A 19,190-nucleotide genomic window follows, 5' to 3' on the forward strand; every position below is an offset into this window, starting at 1 on the left:
GAGGAAATATGGCAGACACTGTTAAGACTTTCCAGATGTTCGTAATGACTGCTCACTGAAACTTCTGTGTGACAGATCAATATACTTTCATGTCCTGTTACAAATACAGCAAGTCAAATTTATTTATATTATTTATTCATTTCTTTGTTCTGTCAGTAGCACATTTTCATGCACTTCATTTGTGTAATGATTAAACAATGTCTGGTTGCTATGTGTAAACTTCCATGTTTGTGGTTGCTAAGGGAAACAAATATGGTGATGTATTGTTTATTCAAAAGTACTAGACTGATATTGTCCTTATGTACCACATATGTGTCATTTGTTTGAACTGTTGAATCAGCAAATGGTTTAGGATGAGCACCAGAACCACAGTGACCAGTACATCTGCACTGAATACTTCTAGGTCTTCTACCAGTTCTGAGGAAGAGGTTTATCCAGTGGGTATGTACTTTCTGTAGATTTGTATGGTTTCTGTGTATGAAAATTCTGAAAGTAAAGTGTTCTTTTGCTCTTGTTTGATAGTATATGATTTGGCCTATGTTGAATATTTCAGTTGAGGCACTAACTGAAGCAGAAGGACCTATTGCGCATGATTATACAGATGAACAATTACAATTAATGGTAAGCTAACCCCACAGTACAGAATCTTCCTTGAAAGTTTGGTGACTATGAGGTACTAAAATAATTTCCCACCATTGTGCAAGATGGATATTCATCACCATATTAAGGAGAGAATGGTAAAACACATTTTGAATTGCTATACATTTGGAACACTTGTGATGCACCTTTATAACACCAGTGTATCTGCCTCTGAAGACTACAAATTAATTTTCCGATTTCATGATGAGTCATGCAGTGCTGGATCTAGAGAAGAAAGATTTAGTACAGTGAAAGTGTGTAAACATGTAGTTACAAATAGGTGCAAAATAAAATGTGCTATGTGCTTTTAAATGTTACGATGATCACTCTGCCAAACAGTGTAAGCTGAAATAAATTCTCTTCATGCCATACATTTTCATTATATTATACAACATATATTACTTCAACAAACACAGACTTGCATTATTTGTATACTCATGTCTGTATATGTGACTATGCAAGTCTTTAGAAGCAATTAATCCATTTCATGATATATTTTGAGAGGTAATAAGTATATTATGAAATACTTTGCTGCTCAAGCTAAAATGATATGGAATAACTGGTGAGGCCAATAATTGGATTAAATCATACCTTGTGGATACATAAACTTTATTCATCAGATGGCTTTAAAATGGGGTAAAAGAAGGTATGGCGTTCCTCAAGGATCCATACAAGGTCCTTTGTTCTTTCTTCTCTATATAGATGACTTACTAAACTTTGTTAAGAATAAATCTAAACCAATTCTGCTTGCAGACAGTACTAGTATAGTAGTTACTAACTTTTAACAGATTTTATAAGTGACATAATGACCATATTCGAATACTAAAATAAATGGTTCACAGCCAATTAATTTCATTACATTTTAACAAAACCCATCTCATACAATTTACAACTAAATATGCACCCAAAATTAACCTGGATATAAGCTATGCCAATAAAACAGTTTTTAAAGCACATGACACAAAATTCCTTGGATTACTTATAAACAGGGGGCACGTGGTAGTGTAATTTGTTGAGGCACTACGCTACAAGCCAGAAGGTCGTGAGTTCAAGTCCTGATGAGGTGGATTTTTTTTTTCAATTGACCTAATCCTTCCAGCTGCACTATGGCCCTGGTGTCGACTCAGCCTCTAACAGAAATGATTACCAGGAATTTTCCTGGGGGATAAAGGGCTGCCTGTGCATAAGGCTGACAACCTTGCCACCATCTGTGAGCCAATTGTCTAGATAATATGGTACCCTCAATGTCTCACAACCCTATGGGCCTCCATGGCCTGTGACAAGGATAGATACTTACAGACAGTACACTGTCTTGGAAATTACGTATTGAGCAGGTATTACACATGCTAAGTGCAGCCTGTTATGCGGTGAGACCTATTAAACCTTACATATCTTGGGAAGCAATAAAAATGGTTTGCTATGCTTACTTTCACTCCAGTATGTCACATGGAAAAATATTCTGGGGAAACTCTGCAGATAGCACTGAAATCTCCAAAATGCCAAATATGGTAATTTTTGTTATTGCTAGTGGGGTGGGATTAAGTCCCTTGTACTGCGGCCATTTCTGGCCTGTTGTACCAGCCCCAGATGATAGGTGAGGGTGATTGTGGAGCAACTGGCGGAATGAAGATTGGCTGTGGAAACCGAAGTACTTTAAGAAAACCTGCCCCAGCGCTACTTCGTCCACCACAAATCCCACTTGACCAGACCCGGGATCGACCCCGGGCCACCGCAATGGGAAGCCAGCAATTAACTGCTTGCGCTCTGGTGCGGCAAAGATGGAAATTAGCACTATCACAGGAAGCAAGAATATAGGTTCTTGCAGAGATTTATTTAAAAAACTTAGAAATATACTGTTTCACTCACCATATTTTATTCCCTCCTATTGTTTGTGGTAGACAAGAAAAACGTGTAGAATTTAAATTCTGACGTCCATAACATAACTGTGAGGCAAAAACTCAACTTCCACCAACATTCAACATTCTATCTCTAATTCAAAAAGGAGTTCACTCCTTTGGAATCAAAGTGCTCAACAGCCTCCCTCAAAGTCTCAAAATAGAAGCTAGTAATATTAAGCAATTTAAAATAACACTGAAACATTACCTACTTTCTCACTCCTTATACTCCACTGATGAATATTTAATTGTAAACGAAAAGTAACTAGTATCAATTCTAAGCTAAAGTGTATTCTAAAGCATGTTACTGTATCATTTTGCTTGTTTGTGTACTGTGCTATATGTATCCAATTAGCTTGGTAATATTAATGCTGTATTATAATCTTATTAATTTTTCAAACAAAAGTATTATTGTACAGATATTATGTACTTGTGCTTGACTTATTCCATATCCTATGCTGTCAAACAGTGCCTGGATTTATGGAATGTATATTATCTAGTGAACAGTTTGGGTTTAGAAGTAATTCCTCAACAGGAAAGGCAACGTTTAAACTTCTAAATGATATTTGACAGGCCTTAAATAATAAGGAACTTGTGGGAGGTATCTTTTGTGATCTTGAGAAAGTCTTCGATTGCTTTAATCATGACTTATTAATGAAGAAACTGAAATTCTATGGAATTGTAGGCAATGCATAAGCTCTAGTCAAATCATATCTCAGTGATAGATATCAGCGAGTCCTCATTGATGATAACACATTCTTATACTTCTTCAGAATGGGGGAAGATTAAACATGGAGTTCCCCAGGGATCTATACTTGGACCAATGCTTTTTCTTTTGTATGTAAATGACCTACCTAAAGTAGTTAATTATAACTCTAAGCCAGTCATGTTTGCTGATGATACCAGCATCATTGTTAGTAATCCTAATTTAGTAAATTTAAAAAAAGATATTATTTCCTCTTTTAGAGAGTTGAATGAATGGTTCAGTATCAATTTGTTGTCATTAAATTGTAACAAAACTCACTATATACAATTTAGAACTACTAATAGCCAAACAATTCAATTAGATATCAATTATAATAATAAATATATTGTAACGTGTTTCGTTACTGAATACGCCGTAGAGATGGTTAATTGGTTTATTTAACAATCTACAAATAACGGCTACAATTAATTATCACAATGTTACGGGTTTCCACACTTTACAAACCCTACAACAAAATCTCTTAACACTCGCTTCAAGAGTCTTCACGTATTAATAACGCGGGAGCTATACAAATCTCCCTGAATTACACACTCCAAGTATAACTGTACTACAGCACTCGCTAAGTCTCAAAAGCACACAATAAGTCTTCCGCTCGCTGACTTCTTAGTTATCGCACACTCGCAGGCTGCTACCTTGAGAACTGTTGATAACACACTCGGCGACTGTCACATTACAACTCGGAACTGTCTTCGGAGATGGCCAGGTTACAACTCGGCGGCTGTCACAGTACAACTGACTGGTTGCTGGCTAACTCGGAACTAACTCGGAGGTAGCTCGAGAACTGACTCGTAGGTAGCTCCAGGACTAACTGTGAATAGCCTTTGCTGCTCCTCATGTAGCCTCGATTCGACAATACAGAAAACGGCCACGTAATAGGCACCCTTGTTGCCTGGTGCTGTGTTGCTAGCAACGCTAGCGGTAGTAACCGCTGTTACTACCGTCATCTCTCGCAATCCTGTTGTGTCACCATTACGTTACCGTGCGGAGGAGGGGGAGGGAGTGCTGACTCGCCCGCCGCGTCACTGCTGGTGGGGGGGGTTTATCCTTTGCGCAACATGTCACAATATTATTAACAATAGAAATACTCGGTTTTTAGGTATTGCTGTTGATAGCTCCTTGTCATGGAAGCATCATATTGATGGACTTACGGTTAAATTAAGCAAAGCATGTTATGCTGTTACATCTTCAAGACCCTTTGTGTCCCATGAATCACTAAGGATGATTTACTTTTCTTATTTTCATGCAGCTATGTCATATGGTATAATCTTCTGGGGGAATTCCCCTTATAGTATCAATATATTTAAAATACAAAAAAGGTCATAAAAATTATTACAAATTCCAGAAATAGGAATTCCTGTAGGAAATTGTTTAAGAAACTAGATATATTACCATTTTATTCTCAGTATATATTTTCATTACTAATTTTTGTAATCGATATCTCCTTATTTAAAACAAATTCAGAGTTATATGATATCAACACCAGAGGTAAAAATAATTTTTACCCTTCACAATCAAGGTTGTCTGTCTATAAAAATTGTGTTTATTATATAGGTTTAAAGGCATTTAATCACTTACCTCCTTGCAAAAAAAAAATTGTCTGGTAATAAGAATCAATTAAAAATACTCTAAAAAGCTACCTTCTGTTGAATTCTTTTTATTCACTGAAGGATTTTTTTAATAGTAATTACTAATTTTAATGTGAATTTTCGAGTTTTTATGTATCATAGGTGTTTTATTTTGGCATAAATATGTTATCTACCTTTTGGTATGATGATTTTTTACAATATTAAATTTAAGATGTTGTTATGTTTAATGTTAAAGTAGGAAGATAAGCAGTTCGGTTTATTGTTTGACCTGACCTATGCTTATTTTCATAGCATGTGTATTTTAGTTACTTGTCTGTGACTGGTTCTGTATCCGTCAGGTGTATTTGTAGCCTAGATTGGATCAACAGAATTTTACAGTGGAATAAATAAAAATAAAAGTAAATCAATTTAAATTCAAATTAAAAAACCCACTGTAAGAAACAGATTATGCGAAGCACTCTGAACAAATACCAAATCATCCATGCTTTAACTGCTTTTACTCATGCCATTGTTCTTTGATGTGTGATAAATGTGAACATCTGCCTTTGTTATACAATTTCTGTGTAAATGTATTCTTTATTTCATTTCTGTTCTGTTTTACAGGTGGAGAAAGTCAAACGTTTTACTACTCTGTTTGATCTTCATGATGATGACTGGAATCTAGACGTAGAGATTATTATCAAGGATTTTTTCATGAACAAGTCTGCTGAAGTACTTAGTATTTATTTTGCTGATGTTACATTAACAGCATCTTTAGGTTTTCCAGCAGTCCCTGTTACAGATATGACATACTTTCTGAAAGCTCCTACTGATGTCATAACACCAGAGAACTTTTATGAAGTTATTACATTTGGAACAACTAATGATAACATTGAAGGGACAATGCTCAGTGTTCTAGAACATGTATATGCTCCCATCTTCTTCAGTGAAACATCATGGCCTGACAGTATCCTTTACTTCTGAATTCATATGAACCTTAAGGCTGATTTCGCACCGGACCCGTCTGAGCCAGTCACGTCCAGTCGCGTCGGACTCCCGTTGACTCATCTGACTGGCTTCACTTAGCAGCACAAGGAAATGCCGTAATCTCTTTCACACTGCACGCGTCTTCTCTAGTCCAGTCCAGTCATGACTGGCCAGGACTCATCCGGTTGAATTTCTTGCCAGTCTTCGTGCGTCTCGCTCATAAGTCACACACGCTTTAATCAGTTTCATTTGTAACGTATTGTTGTAATATGGATGTCGAGAAACTGATAATTCTAGTGAGAAGTAGACGTGAAATATACGACACAAAGGACCCAAATCATCGAAATAAAGACTACATTGCTAGTGTTTGGAGAAGCATAGCAGAAGAATTACAAACAAAACATTTTCTTTCGCCTTCTTTCTCTCCTCCTCTGCAATCTTCTAAGTATAATAAACACAATCATTTCCACGTCCGTCTGGCCAGGAGAAAGAAAAAAGACAAAGATGTATTCAATATGAAACCTAATGACTGAAACGACGTGACTGGACTGGACTCATTCGGTGCGAAGGGACCCTTAGTGTGACTGGAGAAATGAGGCTAAATCCAGAAGTTTTAATACTGTCACGTATATTAGTGAATAATAACCCGGGTTCTGGATTAGATGAACTGGTTTATTTATTTCTGATACACACCACCAGTAATTACATGTAATTATAGTGCTATCGCTATTTACACACTTTCCAGTCCACTGTTGCACACACACACACACACATTGGGATTCTCAGGTTCAACTAGTCGTCTCCTAGCAACCGATCTCACCACAGGAATTAGCACTTCAAATCACTATGAGGTCTTCATACTATTTCATCTTCAACCACTCTGGAACCTCAGAACTAAAAATTCTTCTGGACTCACTCTTCCAACTTATGACTGATGTCTGAAAACAGTGTTCAGGGGAATGTTTGGACCAAACTTGGATGATCTGATTGCAAATAATGTTATAATGAACCAGACTAGGAATGGGGAAAATAGTCTTTTGTGCTTTCATCAAACATTGTTTTCTTACTAAATCCTGTATTTTTGGATGGGCTAGGAGCTTTTAGAAGTTAACACTATTCTAGGAAAATTATGGAGAGAGGACACTTGGAAATTTGAAATTAGGTTGGAGGACAATATGTCAGAGAGTGAGTTTATGATAGTGTAAACTGGTATGAGTCTAGACTATTTAGTTAAATAGCTAAAAGCATAAACATTAGATACTGAAATTCATAACCAGGAGAAAAAACAATATTCATTATGAACCTGGCAAAAGGCTGTTCCTTATATGAGGTTAGCAATGTAGAAAGAAGTTGTGTTGTTGAGTAATGCAGAGATGACAAACAGTACTACTGAGTGCCACAGAATATCATACTTTCTCATCTTCCTAAAAAAAGTTGGTGTTTAATTCATGTAGGTTTCAATTTGATAAGCAACAGATGTCAGATCCGTTCTGTACTGTATTTTTTGCACAAATATTGCTATTTAAAGACTATTACATCCATACTAAATACTAGTAAAGCCTTCACAAAACTTTAAATAATCTTTTCTTCATGGTATAAATTCAATGAATTCTGAAAGTACTGAATCAGTTATTTAAATGACTTTTATTCAGCATGTGTAGTACACTAACTGGATCAGGGGACTTTTAATTTTATTACATCTTTCTGTATTAGATCTGGCAAAATGTTAATGTCTTCTTTTAGAAATCTGAGTACCTTCACTTTTATGAGTTTTGGATTCGCGAGAGTGCAACAGAATGTCATGGTTGAACTTTCTATAAATACACAATGAATTGGCGACTGAACAGTTGAGCTAACAATTCTACTCATATGAACAAAAGTGATGTTGTGATAAAGAATAATGACCGTAGAATCTGTTAAGCAAATATCATATTTCTTTAACTAACATTCAGATATAAAAAGTGAATTTTATACCAATATGCATACATTTCTTGCTAACTTAACTGATCTACACTACAAGATGCAAGGCTTGACAGTCTTGTATATACCTCAAGAAGGTCTGAATTTGAGTGTTGAAGAAGTGAGTAGAGATAAGGAGTTGGTGAAGAGACTGGAAGGTAATATGCACCCTGATATGTTAATTGCTTTTGTAATATAACCTACTCTTTTAATACAATTTTATCACACTCACTTCACTGTTTCTGTGCAACTTTGTCCATATGTTAACATTTACACTTTAAAGGCTCTTTGTCTCTTCTTATTTATTTAACACTACGTGTTTTGGCCTATCATTAGGTGTATAAGATTGTAGATGAAAACTGCTGCTCTGTTGCTAACACTGTTGCTTTTGCGTTTTATGAGTAATGTAAATGTTTATAAAATATTTTTAGATGATCATGCCATGGCTATTTTTATTGTACACACATGTTGTGGGTCTGGTCTATGTATTTTGGTGTGTTGGGTTTCTATCCTTTATGATGTGTATAGCTGTTCTCACACAACACAGCACAGACCTGATAGTCTATAGTTTATCATAATTTTATTGCATATTTTCCTGTTTTCTCCCTTTGACAAAGCCTGGTCTCAAGTACGTATTTATATAGCTGTATTTATACTGACATGGGTTGTCCTGCATAGCTGTTTCTAAAGGACCCAACATAGTTTGTCTCTCCCTCTCAGCCAAGGAAGGAAACAAAACTAGTTTCCGAAATGCTGTTTTTTCTAGTCTTTAGAATATTGGATGATGGACAAAATTAAAATAACCCAGTAATTCTGAGTGTTATATGCCATTGTCAGAACCCATTAGAATCAACAATTATTGCTGTCCCAATTTCAATTGAAATAACTTGCTGCAGGTGTAGTGATGCACTGGACTCGGCACATAAGAGTTGCGTTGGATGATCAGGATCAGCCTACACCTGCAGAAGGGTGGTGCCCTCTCGATGAGTACGAGTCCTGGATTTACAGATGTAAGTCATAGAATTAAGGAACTTCAGTAATTACCATACTTCCCAATTTCTAAGATGCCATTGATTGTAAAATGCACTGTTGATTTGATGATAAAAATTTTTCAGGAAAAATTATAGAAACTGTATGACACACCCTTTATTTTGGTTTAATGCCATGTCATAATCAAACCGTTTCAAAGACATTGCAAAGTGGCAGTTGCCTGTGATATTTGGGGTTTTAAATTTTATGCAAGAATTAAAATACACTATATATATCACTAAGCATATTCAGCAATTAACTGAGATGATAATCAAATGTTCAATAACTCTACTGATTTCCCCCCCCCCTCATCTTACAGGTGTTGATTTGAAGATGCAACAGTGAGCATGTATATAATAATGAATGTTGACTTATCTTTTTTATTGCAGCGTATTAGTTAATATTAAAGCTGCTTGGGATTTTCAGCCAGCAAGCCCTATCAGGTGCTTTATACACTGTCACATTTAACTACATTTTTAACAATGGAAATGCCTAGAAATACTTTTGGAAACTCCTTTGTTGCATTCTTTGTGTTTACAGTCCCATGAGTGGGGTTATGGGTATGAAGATTTTCCTTGCTCTTTAGTCATACCACACATTTTTTTTTTCACATTGATTCTTAGATGCCCTCAAATGTGACATGCCCCAACTTCAAAAATTTTAAAATGTGAGGAGAGCATGTTTTAGATTGTAGGAAATATAGTAGTGGTTTTGCTTTTTTCGCTTAGTGGGGAGTGGAGTCGAGCTGGGTCCACTTGGCACGGTAGCCACTGATTGGCCTATTGTACCTGCCCCAGGTGATTATGATGATGGAGAATTTGATCGAATGAAGATTGGCAGGGGAAGCCGAAGTACTCGGAGAAAACCCACCACAAATCCCACTTGACCAGACCCAGGATTGAAGCTGGGTTGCCAGAGAGGAAAGCCAGTGACTAACCGCTTGAGCTATGGCATGGCCGATATATGGTAGTGGTAGTCAAGAATACATTTTTGAAAGATCATGTTAATTGTGATTTCAGAAAACAGTTTAAATTAACGTAACAGCTATGAGCAACAAATCATGTGCCATCCAGTTAGTTTGTTTCACAGATTAACTGGAATGTCCAAGAACTGAACATTATAATGGTACATTCTGAGGAATAATAAAAGTAGTCATATGAGTATTTAAGTGAATAATAATTCCATCAAGTATAATGGATCAAGATGTCTCTTACTAAGAGGTACTCATATTTGCTGCACTGAAAATTCAGACTATTTAGTTTTAGTGAATGTTTCATGACCTGAGGCTTTGTTGCTTTGCATTACTCTATACCAACCATTCCACACAATTCATCAGAGTGTTGTAAGGGAATCGCTGTATGACACCAGATGCACGTGCACACACACACACACACACACACACACACACACACACGCACACACGCACGCACGTGGGTATATGTAGTCATATATGAAATTTATCACTGTAAGAATTAGTGTCAGGTAAGGCAGCTGTTTGACATGCACAATAGGCCTATTGCTGGATAATAAAAATTTGCAGTAACCCTGGGATCAGTAACAAATTTCATCAAAATCCATCACAATGTACACAAAAAGTTTACTGCCACAACAGATTTATCTATTTTAGTTGCATGTATTTTCCACAGGCAAATACCTCAGGGGCAAGAAAAAATATTAAGTTGTGATTTTTGGAGAAAGTCATATAAAATGCAGAATGTCAATAAGTGTATTTATGGTTCTCTAACATTTTAATTGAATACTCCCAGTAACACAGTTACAGTGACTGTGAAAGTTAAATTTGGAGATGTGGTTATGAGATGGCTTATGCATTACTCCTTGTTGCGCTGTCTTCAGTGTTTAGAGAAATTATATGATATCATATTTTGATATCCTGCTTCAGCTAATGTTTTATTCAGATTCATCTTCCTTAGACTACAATATGCAGTGAACATACGAGTAAATTTTCTTGCAGATAAAAATTTGGCTAGTTTAGAATTTCAGCTCCAAAACAAGACGTTGAAGAAGATATGTGATGTTATGCTAATGAGTCAATCATCTTACATACGTCAGTTTCTTAACCTTGCTGAAGAAATTGAAGTGAGTATATTTTGTAGATTTATTGACAGATTTTTGTAAGCCATATAGTGTATAAGTTGCAGGGAGAATTTGTAATTTTGGCATTATATAAAATGTCTAAGGATGAAAATGAAAAGAACTTCACAACATTAAATGTCAGAGTTAAAACGAATGTAAATGGGGACATTTAAATGCTGAGTAAGTTTAGAGTGACTTGAATAGCTAATAGAAGTTTATGGATAATTTCTTGTTTTGAAAGTCACAGATGTTATGTTACTAAATTATTCAGAATACTATCAACAGTTGGTTTCTTGATTTCACTCATATCCAAATTATAAGGGGCAGTCAAATGAAAATGGGTCACCACGCATAACTAACATGGCACGCAAGTTGATAACACTGGAATTTGCTTACAGTATGAACATCTGGTGGGGACTTGGAAAAGCACAGTGACAACATGCCCTTGCACACTAGTCATTTGTTTATTGTGCTGGCAGTCAGGTTAGCGCTACGTGTGGTCATCCAGAATCTGTAATGGAGGCGGGTAAAGAAGAACAGCAAAGTGTAGTGCGCTTTTTGACTGTTGAAGGAGTAGGAGGATGAGAAATACATCGTCGCATGTCTGTTTACGGTGAACACAGCATGTCACGTGCTGGCATGGCATAAGAGATTCTGAGAGGGATGTGTGTCACTGCAAGATGATGCTTGCCCAGGATAGGCTCATCGTGTCATCATTCCTGATGTTATTGCTGCGTCATGGTTCCGTACATGCCATTGTGACAAAACACCTGCAGTACTGCAAAATCTGTGTGCAGTGGGTTCCACATCAACTCACAGAGGAACAGAAGACTCAGAGAATGGCTGCATCACTGGGTCACTTGCAACGATACCATGAGGAAGAGTATGCTTTTCTGTCTGGAATTGCCACTGGGGATGAAACTTGGTGCCACAATTTTGAACCTGAGAGCAAACGGCAGAGCCAATAGTGGAAACATGTGAATTCTCCCCCACCGAAGAAATCCAAAGCTGTACACACAAGTTCCAGTAAAGTGATGATGACCTTCTTTGACTGCAAGGGCCCTCTGCTTGTAAGAAATGTTCTTTAATATGTTTTGGCTTCTGACCCGTTTTCATTTGAATGCCCCTCATACATTCTAGTGCTTTGCCAGTTGTGCAGAGGTATTACCTGAATTAAGTTTTTGTTTTGATTACTATACATGGTAGGAGAGTTCAAAGGCTCAAGTAACTGCAGCAACTATTACACTTATGAATTCTTTATAACTGCCATTCAACAGTAGCCTTTCAGACCCATCTGATCTATTATTATATTGACAATAATTATACACTGCACATATGTGTTTAGTCCCTACATGAAGTGAATTATTTGTAACATATACAGAGAGTGGACAAAATAATGTAAACACCAAGAAATTGTGTAATAGAACTTGTTTGGCCAAAACATCCATCAATTTCTATTGGTTAATTTTGTAAGTTCTGTTTTTTATTTTTATGAGGTCTGACAATAAAATTTGCCAACTCGCCACTGTGTGCTTGCTGTGGCAGCAGTGGACAGAAATCTCAGTATGGTTTGATCACGTTGGCATATCAGCGTTTCACAGCTATATTGTTGATTTATGGCTGTCTCTTCCTGAGTGGCATCTATTATTGTCTGTGTGTTTCGGTGTTTTGCATCACAAAATATTGAAAGGAAGGCATTTTGATGACACTGGTGACATCAGGAGTAATATGATGGCAGCTCTGAAGGCTATTTCATGCCCCACACAGTAGCATAGTTGATTGAGACTCTGTGCTATAAGCCGGAAGATCGCAGGATTAAATCCCGATGAGGTCATTGGATTTTTTTGATTTACCTAATCCTTCCAGCCGCATTATGGCCCTGGGGTCGACTTAGCCTCTAACAGAAATGAGTACGAGGAATATTTTTGGAATGTTCTTGGGCGTAAAGGGCGGCTGGCACGTAAGGCTGACAACCTTACCGCCATCTATGAGCCGATTGTCTAGAAAATGTGGGAACCTCAACATCTCACAACCCTATGGGCCTCCTCGGCCTGTTACAGGGATACCTTTACTTTTTACTTTTTTTTTTACACAAAATCAAAGCTGGCACTTAGCACAGTTGTGACATCATGTGAATTGATGCAGTATGAGGAAAGGCATAATTGGCTTGGTAATGAACTGAGTACTGGTATTATGAGTAATGTATTATTAATGCTGTCAATACTTGGGTGATTCTTTTAAACCAGTACATTTTTGTCAAATTTAAATTGCAGGAAGGAATGCGAGAAGCTAAGTCAAATATAGAGTTCTTGAAGATTTTAAGGGAACCTTGTGAAGAACTTGATGAAAGCACTTCACCTACTGATGTACCTATGATTATACCGACATTGTTACAGACTGTTAGAATAATTTGGGTCAACTCTCCATATTTTAATACAAGGTAAATAAAATATGTTAAGTTGTAATTCTTTTAATGATATGTCAACTAATAGGCTATACAGTCTTTTAAGTTTTCACTTTGGTCCCAAGCCTATTCCCCCAAAGAGGAAATAATTAAAACAAATGATTAATTATGTGGAATGCTTTTTAGGTCTAAATGTGAAAATTTTTGCATATGATTTTACATAAATAGACTGAAAGAATTTGAGGCTTTCACGGTGGTGACTATGAAGAAAGCAGTCTTCTGGGATTTGGCACTGTGTATATGTGGTGTTAACCGACGTTTTTCTTCTACCATGAAGATGGAGGCGATACGTTCCTCCGAAACGTCGGTTAACACCATATATACACGGTGCCAAATCCCAGAAGACTGCTTTCTTCACACTGAAAGAACTCAAAGTACAATTTTTTTAATCTTTTCTCAACATTGATTGGGAACAGTCTCTCCCCTTGACGGACTCTGTGATTTAGCAAAGGCCACGGCAATTGCTATGATAGTTACCTTTGCTCCATAAGTTAATAACCACCCTCCCGCTATGGTCTATGTTAACATTTTTCAGATTTTCCAAATTCTTAAATCTTCTGGCTCATTCCACAGGCCTACCACTTTATCACAACCAGCAGTTTTTCTTGAGAATCCCGCATTTCCTGATGGGCTGGAGTAATCAACATCTTAAGTATTTAGAATAAACCTTGTACAGAGCATACTGTGTTTCAAATGTCAGGACACATAATATATATTTCAATATAAAACAATGAAATTTAGAAGTTTAGATTCTTTACAAAAATTATTTTATAAACTGACGTGAACTAGTGAGATTTTCCAGGTGCTGAAAAGCATTAACAACTGAGTAGGGATGGCAAGCCCCCTCTTCATCTTCTGTCCATGTCTGGTTATAAATGTGTGATGCTGGAAGACACCTAGTTGGTAATTTAAGTGACTGTATGAAATTGTGACTATGTTTTTATAGTAAGCTATATAATTCATGTTTTAATTAACTTTTATTTATTATTATTATTATTATTATTATTATTAGACTCTCAAAATTTGTATTTGTTTTCAATTATTTTTATGTAATTCTATGTACTCATGTTAACCTTTTAATTGGCCTCTGTGTTGTTAAGTTGTACGTAAATAAACATGAATTAAATTGAATTGAATTAGGATGTTGAGCTGCCACACGAATAAATAAGAATTAATTGGGTTATTATTATTATTAATTTTACAATTAAGTTTATTTCAGTCCAGTGTGACATATAAGCCTTCACCACTTCAGCACTTAGTTACCTAACATGTTTCGATTCTTAATGAATCATCATCGGAGGTATATCACTACGATCAGGAACCCACCAATATGTAAATGTTTTTGTAATACTATATGCACTTAAAACATTTATGATGCTCACTCTGTGTAGTTGTTAATTTTCCATTGTCAAAATAGATATTTGATGTAAATTTTTTATAAAAAAACATTCTTGAAGTATATTACTTAGAAGTACATAGTTGTGATCACTTTCATAAAGGATATTTTAAAAATGTAATTTTCCACTGCACTGTATATAAAATTCAATTTGTTTCACCACAGCAGCCTTCCTTTACGTTAAAATTATGTGTGTAGAAACTTATTTTTAAGTTAAAAAAAATTTTTTTTGTTCGTGAACCAATGTGGATCATGTTTTATCTTCCTTGGTAGTGGACATTGTCATCTATCCCTCTTGGCGATGTGTTCTTGTGCTTATTGGTGTAGTTTATATGTGTGCTGTGTTGCTTGTACTTATTGTACTTGTGCTTATTAACTTCTGTGTGTGAATACAAGTATATGTGTATTGTCCTTTCTCACCACATAATGGAATAACCATTCAAAATGTACTTATTTTATTTTCTCACCTGTTAATGGTAACTTTAATTTTTCTTGGAATTATTATTATAATTTAATGCCATTATATAGACATGGTATCTCTGTTTTTGGAAAGAGACTATCCAGGAAAAGTGATAATGTGGTAGTTTTTCCATTTGCTTTCCACATCGCAGTACAACAGCCATTCAAACCACTCTGGTCCCGCCTGTTGCTATACAAACTTGAACCATCTCGAGCATCATTTGCTCTGTGTTACCAGCAAATTAGACTTAAATTTGAGAAAGAAACTAGTGAAATGCTACATTTGGAGCATTGATTTTTATGGGGCTGAAACTTGGACACTTAGGGCAGTAGATCAGAAACACCTGGAAAGCTTCAAAATGTGGTGTTGGAGAAGGATGGAGAAGATCAGTTGGACCGATTATGTGAGAAATGAAGAAGTGTTATTTAGAGTCAGTGAGCAGAGGAATATCCTACATGAAATAAGAAAATGGAAGGCTAATTGGATTGGTCATATCTTACGCAGTAACTGCCTTCTAAAAGAAGTTATTGAAGGAAAGATAGAGGGGTGGATAGAACTGACCAGAAGATGAGGAAGAAGACATAAGAAGATGCTGGATGACCTTCGGGACAGAAGAGGAAACCACAAAAATATAAAATGTAGTTAGAATTTAAGATATGATTAATATTTTTGGTATTGATTTTTTTTGTGATATGAATGTATTCATGTGTTTTTGGTTTTGTTTTCAGGGGGACCTTTAGGCTGTGATGGTGTGTAATGATGGGAAAGGTTTATGACATTTCTAAACAAAATGCTGTCTCATTTTTTACTCTTGCCAGAAGAACTGTTACCCCCAAATTTTGTACAATTCAGTGTAAAATCCTCAAAATTACAGATATTATTTTGTCACCCAGTAAGTTGGCTCAGATGGTAGTGCTTCTGACTTGTATTTGGGAGGTGCAAGATTCAAATATCGGCTAGTACACTGACTATCCTTACTGAGGTTATTCAAAGTTTTCCTCACATTCTCCTCCAAAATACAAGATTAGTACTTTGAAATAGGACATGATGACTTCCCTAACATCTTTTTAATTTTATGGAATTAAATCATCATTTCTTGGTAGCCATTGCGAAATTTAACTAATTCAGTTGATAGAGTGTTATTAAATAACCAACAGTATATGTCTGTGTTCATTAATGGAGAAGTGTCACTCTCACTGCTGTGGGAACCTCAGTTTTGCATTTATATCAGTACTTTATTTCTGAGATTCTGTTTTCTTTTTCAGGGAAAAGTTGTCTGCACTGTGTCAGTCAATTAGCAACCAAGTCATATTGCGGTGTAGTAGGAGTGTTAATCTTCATTTTATCTTTGAAGGAAATACAAGAGCTGGCATTAAGATGTTTGAAAATATAATTGAATGTTGTTTGAAATACAGGCTTCTGTACAATAAGGTATGATACACATGACCTGATATTCGTTTTTGCAAAAGAATTGATTTCTGCAGTATAACTCATTTGTTTATTGACTTATATAACAACACTTTGTCAACTGCATAGATTCTGTGGCATTCACCTGAAGAAACTGAAGAAAACCATGAACAGCCTCTGTTAGGATAATCTTTGCCTCAGCTAGAATTTGATTTAGGTATTTTACGTCTTAATCCTCAGTTCCCAAGGAAAAGTACTATTGCACTCTTCAGGCTATAAACTGGACTGACTGCTTGGCTGCATATTTGCATTAAGTGATCTCTGTACCCATCACTTGTACTATATGTCAGATTTGGAGTTATGTGCCTGACAGGAATAATTTTCTGCAATGTTTTGCCTTGCTGAAAATTAGTTCCTATGTATATTCACATATTCTAAGAAAATTAAACAGATGGAAAACAACTTGAGAGACTGTGCTTTAGTAACAGCAACAGTAGTTGTGGTGGTGATGGTGGTGGCCAGTTACAGCCAGCACAATTACGAAACAACATTGATAATAACAAACAAATAAACAAGAAAAGCTGAACTAATTAAGGCTATTTAAATTTAAACATAAGTTTCTAAAACTATCTTTTGAAATACAAGCTCCATTAGCTCAGCATGCTGGAGGACAGTGACTAGAAGAGAAAATCAGCATGTAAACGTTACATATGTTCTGATCAGGAACAAGAATAATATCTCAGTAGCAACAGTCAGTGTGACTGTAATTCTGTGTTATTAATTCATGGATAATCATTCTTCTTTATGGCATCATAGAAGGATGAATAGGACTCAGACTTTGTTTTAAGTATATGGCAAGTTAGCATCATTAATTTCAGGTAACCAGACAGCGTATTCAGTGTCCTTGACCTATACATCTGGAAGAAACTGCAATACATAAAGTGATTTCATCTTAATTCTTTTGGTGATAACAATGAGAATGCAAATGCTCCTCATTCCAATCATTTGAGTTCCGTTTCTCTTAACCTTTAACGTCCGAAGCCCTGTTCGGGCCAGTGATGAGTAAGGTTGTTGTGGCCAAAGTACCCCGTTTTGGCCAGTCGGGCATTTAAACTCTGCTAGTGGAAGCACGTGCACACGCCACTAGTATAAGCGCATGCACAATCCTAAATATTTATTTTTAAATGTAGTAATTACCAGACCAACTTGAGTAAAACACTAATAGAGGAATTAAAATGATACCTAAGTGAACAACAACAAAAAGAGTATACGTATGAGTTATGCTGAAACTCATCCATGAGCCAGTACTTTTATTGCAGATTCTGCAGATTAATGTGTTAAAAATATATAGTAAAATCCGATATACATACCTTTTTTGTTGTTATTTGCTTGATGTATATATAGGCTAAAATGAAACTACAGTATTCAATTTCACTATGAACGCACAGAAAACAGATCACACTCTGTATCTCAGCCACGATGCAGCTGTCTGCTCATACCCATAGAAAGGGCAATAATCTTTTGAAGCTATAACGGAAGGTCTTAGCACTGAAGAAGGGACCCTTGTAGCTATTTCTTGAATAGCCATGTTTTCATTCTTCTGTCATTTAGTCAAAAGATTCGAAAATCTGAAGAGTGTAACAAATATTAAGGTTTTCTAGCAGAGAACCAAATGATTTTATTGCTTCCATCTGTTTTATGGCACCAGGGACTGCTAAAATTTGTCAAGCGTTACAAACAGAAACGAATTTATAATGCAAAATAACTCTGTGAAGAACTTGGGAACCAATTTTGCAGTATGCATAAAAAAAACTGACAATAGAGTATAACTTTTTGTATAAAATTTTTAAAATCTCCCATTGTAATATGAAACACTGTGTTCTTTGCTGATACAAACAAAGTTAATTCCATCCATTTATCATAAAAATTGTGTTAGACACAGCATTTTTATACACAATGCTTAAAATTGTTTAAGTGCCCTAACAGGAACGGACATTTAAATGCAGAGTAGCAATGTGCATTTAAATGCGCACCAGCAGCAGGCATTTAAATAAACTCCAGCCAGCTCAAGCTTACCACCATTTCAAAACCCTGGCGTTCAAAGATTGATAAGGATGCTATGGGTCTTTTGTGGGCAGTCACCTTCATATTGGTGTGAGGTTGTTTTTAAAACTCCTCAGGTTATGATGATATAACAAATAAATTAATTAAACTTAGTAGGCACCAAATAAGTAAACCCATAGCTTATATAATTAATAAGCCTTTAATAATGGGAGTATATCCTGAAAGATTAAAATATGCTGTTATTAAACCAATATACAAAAAAGGAGATAAAACCATTATACATAATTATAGACCAATATCAATAATAACAGGGTTTGCAAAACTATTTGAAATGGTAATCTATAAAAGACTCAATGATCATATTACAAAGCACAAAATATTACACCCACAGCAATTTGGATTTCAAAAAGGATTATCTACCGAAGATGCGATCTTCGAACTAACTAATGTAATACTAACTGCTTG

At 35.8% G+C, this 19,190-nt stretch overlaps 1 protein-coding gene across 1 annotated transcript in view; it reads left to right on the forward strand.

Moving 5' to 3' along the window:
- Nucleotides 1–291: 291 nt before the first annotated feature.
- LOC111873390 (dynein heavy chain 2, axonemal) overlaps nucleotides 292–19,190 on the forward strand; it is a 53,346-nt gene continuing 34,447 nt past the window's right edge. Inside the window, exons 1-8 of the mRNA XM_023868054.2 lie at nucleotides 292–441; nucleotides 554–621; nucleotides 5,490–5,832; nucleotides 7,805–7,969; nucleotides 8,708–8,821; nucleotides 10,813–10,937; nucleotides 13,208–13,374; nucleotides 16,520–16,685. Of these exons, the coding sequence (XP_023723822.2) occupies nucleotides 354–441; nucleotides 554–621; nucleotides 5,490–5,832; nucleotides 7,805–7,969; nucleotides 8,708–8,821; nucleotides 10,813–10,937; nucleotides 13,208–13,374; nucleotides 16,520–16,685 (1,236 nt within the window). The 5' untranslated portion in view covers nucleotides 292–353. The remainder of the gene's footprint in view (nucleotides 442–553; nucleotides 622–5,489; nucleotides 5,833–7,804; nucleotides 7,970–8,707; nucleotides 8,822–10,812; nucleotides 10,938–13,207; nucleotides 13,375–16,519; nucleotides 16,686–19,190) is intronic.

This window comes from Cryptotermes secundus, unplaced genomic scaffold (genome assembly GCF_002891405.2).
Source record: "Cryptotermes secundus unplaced genomic scaffold, Csec_1.0 scaffold22, whole genome shotgun sequence".
Classification (NCBI taxonomy): domain Eukaryota; kingdom Metazoa; phylum Arthropoda; class Insecta; order Blattodea; family Kalotermitidae; genus Cryptotermes; species Cryptotermes secundus.